The following is a 10,330-nucleotide window of genomic DNA, read 5'->3' on the forward strand; positions in this document are numbered from 1 at the left end:
CAGAGCAGTAGAGAAACATCAGGCTTCATGATCAAAGTTTTATATCACATCATCACTTCAGTCCATAATAATCATCATGTTACTCACACTGCCTTCATGCGCATGAGTGCAGAACTTCCCTCTCTGTGTCAGGATCCTGCATCATTGTTTGTTAATGGTTTAATGTTTTTTAAGGAAGAATGTGAAACTTTTTGATCCAGTAGATGTCGCCCTTGAGCACCAGCATCAAAACAAACGGCTGTTTGGCCACACTTCAGCCACACTGAAGCCTCGGCTATCCTCCAGCGACACACTGCCAGCCCCTCTGCACTTGTGTTCAAGCAGAGAAGTTTAGAGAAGCGGCTGACAAAATTATCCTTTGCTCGAGCTGCAATTGTCTGTGACCTGCATTATTGTGTTAGCGGGCTAATGTTAGCGCTATTTAGTTAGCTTGCAGCTTCACATTGAATGTAAATTTACACAGAATGACTGTGATCTCATAACAATGACTTGACATTCAAACAAGCAGTGAGTAGGCTGTGTTAATTATTTGAGATGTATGTTGAAGTGTGAACGATTGTACTTCCTGTTACCAAGTAGCCATGTTCACACCTGGTCTACATGACCCCCATGGGTTTAAGTGGAGTTTATTCAGGAACTGTGTATATGTTTTATTTTTTATTTGGCAGTGTTGTAAACAAAGGGTTTATAAAATATCTTTAAAGCTTGAGTTACTGACACAAAGCTTATTTGTAGCCAAAGAAGTATCATTAGTTGAATTGAAAATACCTATTTTTACATAAAAGGGATTGAAATATAAATAGATATTGTAAAGTCTTTAAAGGATCCTGTCATCCAATCAAGTAGTCAGTGTGCAGGTGTGGCCTGTTTTAGAGGCTGGATTAATACCAATAGGAAAACTGTTTTGTTGATAATTAAGTTTAGACAAGTACAATTTTAGATTGGTATTGTTACAACTAAAAGTAAAAGGTGGTGATGAAATTTGGTCAAATCTTTTTAAGATGTTAGGACGAATGCAAAACTGTCATAATGACATGATGGTATGTCAGCAAAACTGGTGAGAAGAATGTTGTATGTGAGAACAGAGTAGAGATCATTATCTTAAACTCTGTGTGTGTGTGTGTGTGTGTGTGTGTGTGTGTGTGTGTGTGTGTGTGAGGAGAGAAAGAGAGAGAGAGAGCAATCTTCCAGGTGAATCTGGGCATTTCACAAACAGCACAGTGGATGACAGTAAAAGCACCACCTGACCAACTTGGCCCTGATTAACCTAATGAGCTTAAAGTCTTACATCTAAATGCCTTTATGTGTGTGTGTGTGTGTGTGTGTGTGTGTGTGTGTGTGTGTGTGTGTGTGTGTGTGTGCGTGTGTATGCTGATACCCTTAACCATCTGTGCGTCCTGAAGGAGTGCGAGGAAAGAGTCCCCCTCCCTCCCCAATCTGTCTTATCCTCTCAGTTCCTTACCAGGGAAAGCGCTGGTAGTGATCACTTCACTTGACAGGTTTCAGGTGTCTTTCCTGCGCGGTTTTCATCACATTATTCGGAGGAGAAAGCCTAAAAATCTTTTAAACTAGCATCAGCAATTTTAGGATGATTACAGAAGACCTTGTCTGATACAGAAACCTACCAATGGACCCCACTTTTTAACATCAAAAGAGAAGTTTAAAGCTTTTCTTGAAAGCAAAATGGGCTGCTCTCCGTCCAAAGGGAAGCTATTTTCAAAGCCAAGTGGACCTGAGCCTCCAAATGCTTCTCCTGCTGAAGCAGAACCAACCAGCCTCATTTCCACAACATCACAACATGACGTTGTTGATTTGAAACCTGATGAGGACGAGGAGGAGAGCAAATGTTTGAAGACTGATGAAAATGAAAATGAACCTCCACCATGCGCAGAAGAACAACCTGTGAAAGAGACCAACGATTCTCCCTTGGCCTCAATCACATCGGCTGGCCAAAACACAGAGAACATTACAGAAATAGAGGTGATTGATTTGCCACAAGAAATACATGATGGGGTTGTACAAACAGCTAAGATTAAAAAGATGGAGAAAAGAAAGAAAAACAAAGGGAAAAAAAGGTCTTCGGAGAGGAAGAAGTCCTTTACTGTCCCAGTGAAGGTGGACTTCCCTCCACACATGGTGAGAGCTCACCAGGCAGCCTACGCCTTTCTGAACCCAAACATCTCCAAGTATGAGACCCTGCTGGGTCTGCTCGACCAGGCTGCTCAGACACAGCTGTCCCTTCAGCCCATGATGTCTGCTTTGGTGCTGCGATTTGAGGAGATCAACCAGGCTCTGGAGGAAATGGCTGAGGAGGGGGAGCTGATGTTAAAGGAGCATGGGGACTTTATGGCCTTACCTTCAGGGATGTTGGGCCCAGCTGTGATGCAAACCAAACCCAGAAATACCATGGCATGTCCCCCCGAGCCACCCCCAGATCTGTTACAGCAACTGCTTCAGCATTCAACAGAGAAAATGAGGCTTGTTGGGGGCTCAGTCCAGGCTCTTGGTGATACCACCCTTGAAGAAGCAGTGGAATATTTTTCTTCGCTTTCTAGACTTCTGTTTGAGAAGCTGCAGGCCAAGCAGACGGCAGAGCAGAGGTTGACTCAGGTGTTGGCACGGGTAGAAGGGGCTGCCATGAGGAAGTCAATCCTAGAGGACACAGCACTGCACAGTGAGGACAGTGGCATCGGTGGAGAAAATGAGAGTCTGCCAGGCTCTGAGAGACACCGCAACCACAGGGGGAGTGCTGGGTCAGGAAGTTGTGGGTCTGGAAACAATGTCCGTTGTGCATTTGATACCCAGTCAGCTAATTTACCCAACCTGGAAGATGATGAAGAGGATGAGGAGGAAGATGATGATGAGGATGAAGAGTATGAGGATGATGAAGTGGATGGGCCTGAAAGAAAGAGGTCAAACTCCTCCCCACCAGATCCCTGCCAAGCTCTTCTCTACATGCGTGAAAAATATATGCAGGATTGGCAGCCTTCAGTAAAAAGGCCGCAGACTGCTGTCACTGCATCCAAAGTTGAACGCTCTTCATCTGCCAGATGTGTGAACATAATGATGGAGCTACAAAGGAGCCAGAGGGACTTGGACCAACAAATATCAAAGATGGCTAATTTCCGCGCACACAAAGACGTAGCAGGGCAACAGTGCAAGGTTTATAGAGCTGGACTAAGAAGGCATTCCTCAAGTGGATCAGGAAGTGCACAAAAAGGACCCCTGACAACAAATCAGTCATCTTGTGTCTTACCAGCGTTGGCACCCCAACCCCCCAAACGGCCATCAGTCAGAAGGTTGATCAATACCTTCAGCCAAGGGGTTGATGGGAGACCAGGACAGAGCCTTGCTAATATTCCCCCTCATATCAGGAAGCCCAGGAAGAGTAGGATCCTTTTGTTATCCGACACGGTAAATGGTAATGAAGGGGTTTCAGGGATCAATGGAAACAATAACAACAATGGCTGGCCTGACGGTAGGGATGAGCTCGATGAACTCGACAGCCTACCACCTCCACCCCCAGAGGTTTTGATGGATGATTCCTTCCAGAGTACTGAGGGTTTACCAGGTAATGGGACAAGGACACTGGAAGATTCAGTTAGGAGTCTCCCAATGATCAATCAAAACACTGGAGTCTCCCAGCGCCTGAAGGCCTCTCTGCAAAATGTGGATGTGTTGCCAAACCGAGCCAGTGTGAGGTCAACACCTAATAGCGTCATGGCTATCCATCCTGTCAGTGAGGATGCAATGGGGGCACGAGATGTTGAACAGCAACCACAAACTGATCTGGATCCAGAACTTGAGAAGGCTAACGCTTTGTACCAACAGGCACGCAAGATCATTCACCTGCGCAATGCATCTGAAAACCCGGACAACAGAATGAGCCAGAAATACGGCAGCAATGAATTTTATGAGGGTGAGATGACCTCTCCAAGCTTACCTGTGACCGCACCACCTGTCTCTAGAGTCCGTCTGCCGCCATCTAGTTATTCAGTGTGCCAGAGGTTTCCCACCCCGCCTGTAAACAGACCTCAGACGGCCTCTAGGTCTTCATCTCGTCCAGGATCTCCAAGAAAAGTGACACGTGCCACGGACAAAAACACTCAAGAGATCATCCCGTCCGTGTCCTTCCACGATGCACGTTCAGTTTTCTGCCTGAAAGAATCCCAAGACACCTGTGTCACACCTGGAGGTTCTGTACTTCCCAGACTAATGGGGGAGGCCTCCCGAGGCAGGCTAACCACAAGAGGAACGGACAACTCAACCCGAAGAACCCAATCAGAACAGAGGCCTGGTTTAGCCTCCAGTTAGGCCAAGGTGGAATGAGCCTGTTGTCAAAAAATATTGGTAAGTAAATTCAGAAAGGTGGGCTAGACCTTGCTGGTTTTTATTCCTGCTTTGTTGACTTGGAATTTACTGATAGGCCTACCAGTCACACTTGGCAAGGGTGCATTGTTTGTCAAAAATGGTCTTTACTTGAGTTTTGAAACAGCTTTTGTTAATTCATAGGCTTCAAAAGAGCTAAATGTGTGTTATTCTAAAACATCTCGAAGGAATGTCTTATTATTTTAAAATGCAAATGGAGGTAGAGTTGTATCTTTTTGATAAGGGTGTTGTAAGTTCAATAATAGTGCTCAATATGGTTACTTTGACCTCTAGAGGTTGTTTGGTTTGAGCCTACACACTTCATCAAGATCGCGGTTCCAAGATGGCGGCCATGTAAAGTCTGTAAGTGCCAATATGTCTTCCAAGCCACTTAAATCTTGGTGTCAATATTTAAATTTTCTGGGTCAAGGAATGCATTAAAATATCACCAGCTGATTATCTGTGCCAAGCTCAAATACATATGTTAATTTGGGCAATGTATTACAAAATTTTCCTTGGTTCCTAGGCGGTTGGACATGAATTAATTCATAATCATGAAGACATATGGGAATTTCTCCTTATTTATTATGCCTTTCAGCACTGCTCATAAAGTCATGTATATTTGTTGGTTTAGCTCGTTGGGGCCATGGATGTTTCAAACAAAGACAGGACTTCACTCAGGACATCAAAGTTGGGGCCCTTATTGGGACAGAGAGGCGATTTGGATATATTAAAAGGCAGAATGTGCGACATTGTACACATAAATACAGCAGAAATCAAGTATATCCTCTGTAAACTGTCTGAGTCATTACTGTCTACAATGAGTGAGAAGCGTGAGTCTCCCCAGCTGTATCGTTGTCGGGCTGTGTTTACATGGACGGGACGGCCTTGTGTATAAAAGCTGTTTTAGTCAAGGACGAGAGAAAAGAAGAATCATATACTCACTGCTTATTTGGATGTCATGTAACCGTAGTTAGATCATGGTCATTCCGTGTCAATTAATGTGCAATGATGAAGCTGTGAGCTAACTAAAGTGTGCTAGCATTAGCCTGCTAACACAACAATGCAGACCTAATTATGGTGCGTTCTAATTCATAACTCCTTCGTGCGAACGCTAGTGGAGAAAGGTTGGAGGTGTGTTGCTGGAGGAGAGTGGAGGCTTCAGAACAGCCAAACATCAGTTTGTTTTGGTTTCAAAAATTTGCACATTCTTTCTTTAATTTGCACAATTGTAATATAAATATGATAAACACAAAATTTGCCATAGTGTTCTTGATTAATCGTATTCTAACAAAAATCACAAACTTTTTAGTCATTTAGACATAGTTTTGTGCTTAACAAAAATAAAAAAAACAGTTTTGATTGGTTTAGGAACCAAAGCTACTTTGTAAGGTTAAGTTAAAGATTAGGGTTTGACCCCAAAGTCTGCACATCTACTTTATCACCTGGTTTCACAGGGGGCACGTGCAGTGGTATCTGGCGTGAAAGCCAAAGCACTTTCTGGCAGAAAGCCCAGGAGGCTGCTTGACACATAATAAGCGCCATCACCTTACGTGTCCTAGTTGACCAACACAAAATGGCTTATGTGTTGCAGACACGAAATACACTTAAAGCCCCTGTGAGGAGTTTTTAATCTGGTTATGAAACAGACTGAATTTAATACTGACGCTTGTTTTTGTAAAAGTGACAAGATTGAATAATTTTCTTTACTGTTATTTTCATGGCTGTAAACCCTGCCAGGGGTCGGTGTTAGAAGGGGAGATTTAGTGCACTCTGCAAAAACAGACTTTTAATAAATGTCCACTACACTGATTATATAATGTATATAATAATAACTGAGAAGTTTGTATGCTAAAAGACAGCAGGAGGAGATTTTTTACATTTTTTATCAAAAGACATGATGTACACATGAAGGACAAGATCAGCAATCAGATCAATCTTACACCTTTGTCCACAAGGGGCGCCAAAGTACACAAACAATACTTTCTCTCAGCAGCTTAATCGTGCAGTGACCAATCCATGAGCAGCATTTTTTTCAATGACATGTTTGTTTCAGTGTTTCCTCTTCTGTTAACTGACCTTATTCCACAAACACAACCTCAAAAAGATATCAAATATGACAAAGCATTATGATAAGGTAATAACAAAAGTTACTTCCTTAATCTACAGCTAGTGTCAAATATCTAGTGCTATCTAGTGGAAAAATATCCAACTACAACAGAAGGTCACTTAAATGATCTGGGCTCATGGAAAAGTCAAACAGGAGTGAATAAAAGTCAAACAGGAGTGAATAAAACTTCTTCAAACATTTCTGAGGGATGTAATCTATCGAGGGGAACCCGCCACAGACACTGAACAGCCGGTTAAACCCTCTGCTCCTCCTCAACCTCCAAGATATCCCTCATTTCAAAACCATCACCATGGCAACCACATTTTACAGAGGACTTTACACCTACTAGGAGCTAGGTGTAAGATTTTAGGTGTAACTTCTGCCTACATTGGAACTATCTCAGCTGGAGCAACACCTTAAATATTAGTAGAGTGTGAACTGAAAATGAGAAATTATATTCGGACTAGATTACGTTTGTATTTACACATAGAAGGTGCAACACAGTGCGGACTTTAGTTCTGATAGCAGCACATCATACATGTCACATAATGTAATAATCTAGCATTTTCAATTAGACATTCCTTTTTTAAAGTCCTGATCGTTCAAAAACCAAGCCTCGGTCCAAAGTGGAGTACTTGTTCTGGGGTTTGGCTCAGTTTTTTAACGTAGAAAACATCAGATTTTATAACGTGCTCACTCTTAAATAAGCATAACCCCTGGGGAGTACTTTGAGGAGACCTTGATGCAAACCCACGGTTAAATCTTTTCAAACAGTTTAGTTCTAATTCAAACGTACAGTCACAGTGCCCGATCACCCCCTGCCTCCACAAAAACCACCTGCTCTAATCCTGTTTGGATTAGCCCTCCTACCCCACCTCTCCACCTTGCTGACAGTGAGCTCTTCAGCCTGCTACCCCTCATAATCCCTGGCACACTGACACTCCTCTTCTCCTCCTGCTTTCTTATAGGCCGAGCTGTCTTCTGATGACGGGTGACGACGGCCAATCGGATACAAATTCACCTGTGACAACAGCCAAGAGCCCCCTCCATTGGTCGGGGGCTTCTAAAGTGGAGGGTGAAGCGTATGGAGAAAGGGATTATAGATAATCAGGATTGAAAGTTTAAATGCCTGATTGTTTTGTCCTTTCAGCTTTGATTGATGAGCTTTGTTCCAAGTGTGTGTTTAACATACATTAATAAAAATTAACTGAAGTGGTTTTTACGCTATTGAACATTTTTATAACTTCTTGAATCATTTTCAGAGTTGATATCACTCTTAGAAGCCAATACATAAACCAAACGTATTGTTTTTATTCCTAATCTACCTTTGATGTAAAAGAAACAACAACACATGTTCATATTCTGTTATAGCAGATATTTGCATCCATTAATCCCCAAATTGTCCCTTTAGCTCACCGTTTAATATCAGAGCTCGGAGACAAAGTCATGATTAGGGTGTGTAAGTGTTTGCTTTACTTGTGTTTATTGATCGGATGTTGCAGAAATGATTTTGTATATGTATTTTATTGAGGTTTTGATGGTTTGTAATAGCTTTCTATTTCTGTTAACAATGTTTTCTACCTCGACTGCGTATTATTAAAAGTGAAAATCATCCAAAAGCCGGTCTCACAATCTGTTGTGTTGAATATTTAAAGTTTGAACACACTATTAAATAAATCCAGTGAATTTATTTTTGTCAATTACCTTATTGAATTAAAAGGTACTCCAAAGTCTGCCTGTAAGCATTTGCGTTTTCTACTTTCTTATGAAAGAGGGGACATACAAGAGACAAAGTTAAAGAAGAGCTGTCATAAGCCGTTTTCACATATGCACTCCTCAAAATATCTAGACCATTTCAGGAGGACAGCTACCCCTGAGCCTATCCCTGTCAGACAGGAGGGGGGGTGGGGGGTCTCCTGAGGTAAAACGTGACGTTAAAAAACGACGCAGAAGTAGTGTCCGCTATACAACGCTACAACGAGAACATTTGCCTTTATATCAATGATACGAGTACTTCTAATGAATGAAAACATCAACAGAGGGGATCGTAGCAGACTCATGCATACACTCTATACACTGTGCAGCAGTCACAGGATATAAATGTCACCACCCTCCCATTGGCTGGAGGTGATTTCTCTGGATAATATCCTGCTGTGTTCTCACATCAGCTCACTTGGACTTACTGCGGAAAAAATACTGGAGGTGTGGCAGGAGAAACTCTGGGTGAAGTCCGAGCAAAAAATGTGTCTGTCTGTGTTCACATATGCAGCTCCTCCTGGAAATTTCTGCAGATTTGAAAGCCCTAAATGAACAGCAGAGGCACACACATCCTGGCTTTAATCAGAGGTGCTGCTTGTCATCAGGCAAGGGAGGAAACTGATTGGGGACCAGTAGGGGACCCTGAGGGCTGACAAACTTTAAAACACATCACTGGCTCAAATGTGCATATTTTGCAATGACACTAGGATACCTCCCTAAGGTGGCCCCATCTGACAGAACTCACTCTTGTTGCCCTGCTAAGAATGACATGCATTATTGCTGTGAAAACCAAAGTTTTTCAATGAAAGTCAACCAAGAAAAAATAAAGAGGACTTATCTGTCTATAGGAGAGAAGAAAGAAACAGGAGAAAAAGAGGAAGAGGAGTAAGTAGTGTCCAGACACCGGCAGAAATAATGTTAATGAACGCTGATTGGAGGGCCCCCCAATTAATTTTAGAATCACCACTGGGTTTTAGTGTCTGGGTCAAGATCCAAAGTACTGGATAGTATGTTTCCCTTAATGAAACTGGATTGTGTTATTTGTACATCTCAAGCCAGAGTTAAGACGACCCTAATGACATTAAAGTTATTTTGTCAGCCTCTGCAAATATCATCTGGATTCCTGGAAGACCTGAGTACTTCTCTAAGTGACTCTAAGTCCCTGCAATGCTTCTTTACAGGTTTCCTTTGGAGTGTGCTCAGTGTGCCAAGGGATTATTGGGATGAAGGGGTGTTAGATTATTTGGAGGCAGGAGTATAGATCCGGAGGCTGATTTAGATTTAGGAAAATGTAGACCTACATAATGCATGTGTAACCTGTTGCTGAGCCTGATACATATCATAACAGGAAAAACAGTAAGTAGCATTAATGCAATTTAAAGTAAAACTTACTTGAAACTTTTACTTAAAGATTGTAATACGTATAATAACCTGTAGCAAGCATGTTCTGTATCTAAACACAGATATCTGAACATTTAGCTTTTAACAAACCAAACACAGAAAACAGGAATGAGCAGGTTAAGTTTTTTCAGGACAGCAGCATTTTTTATCTTTTCTTCTTCTGCTCTGCAGATGTAAACTACCTCTAAGTTAACTAAAATGCATCAATCACATGGTCCCTTTACAAATCAAAAAGTTAATTAGAAAAGACGTTTGTTGCAAAGTCTCCAGTGTAAAATGTAAAGCAGAATAAGTTGTGATTTTTCATTCCAACAACACAGACAGTGGCTCAGACGAGTTGAGTGTGAGGTGACCATCAGGGATTTGTCAGTAACTCATTGCAACGGTACGAGAATGCACATGTTTGTCTTTATTCCTAAACACAGCGTCTGTGTGTTTAATTTATTGTTCCAGGACCTTTGACATCAAGTGTTTATAATTTATTTCTACTCCAGACAGGTATTAAAATATAGAGACTTTTTTTAAGGATGCATGAAGCCAAGAGATATGAATCCATTAAAGTTGTGGTGGGAGGAAAGCTAAGTATTTAAAACTACTTTCCCCCCTGCTTAATCCTCATCCACCACCTCTCTGACCTGGAGCCACCTCTGTTGGAAAGCTTGATTTGCTTCTTCACTGTGTCTAAACAGAGAA

At 42.0% G+C, this 10,330-nt stretch overlaps 1 protein-coding gene across 1 annotated transcript; it reads left to right on the top strand.

The window, feature by feature from the left end:
• Positions 1-1,414: 1,414 nt before the first annotated feature.
• Positions 1,415-7,816, top strand: pcare2 (photoreceptor cilium actin regulator 2). The gene is made up of 2 exons (XM_061052643.1): positions 1,415-4,350; positions 7,447-7,816. The coding sequence occupies exon 1, from the start codon at positions 1,684-1,686 to the stop codon at positions 4,312-4,314; it is 2,631 nt and encodes an 876-aa protein (XP_060908626.1). The 5' UTR covers positions 1,415-1,683; the 3' UTR covers positions 4,315-4,350; positions 7,447-7,816.
• Positions 7,817-10,330: the final 2,514 nt, after the last annotated feature.

The sequence above is a fragment of the Labrus mixtus genome, chromosome 12 (assembly GCF_963584025.1).
Source record: "Labrus mixtus chromosome 12, fLabMix1.1, whole genome shotgun sequence".
NCBI classification, from domain to species: Eukaryota; Metazoa; Chordata; class Actinopteri; order Labriformes; family Labridae; genus Labrus; species Labrus mixtus.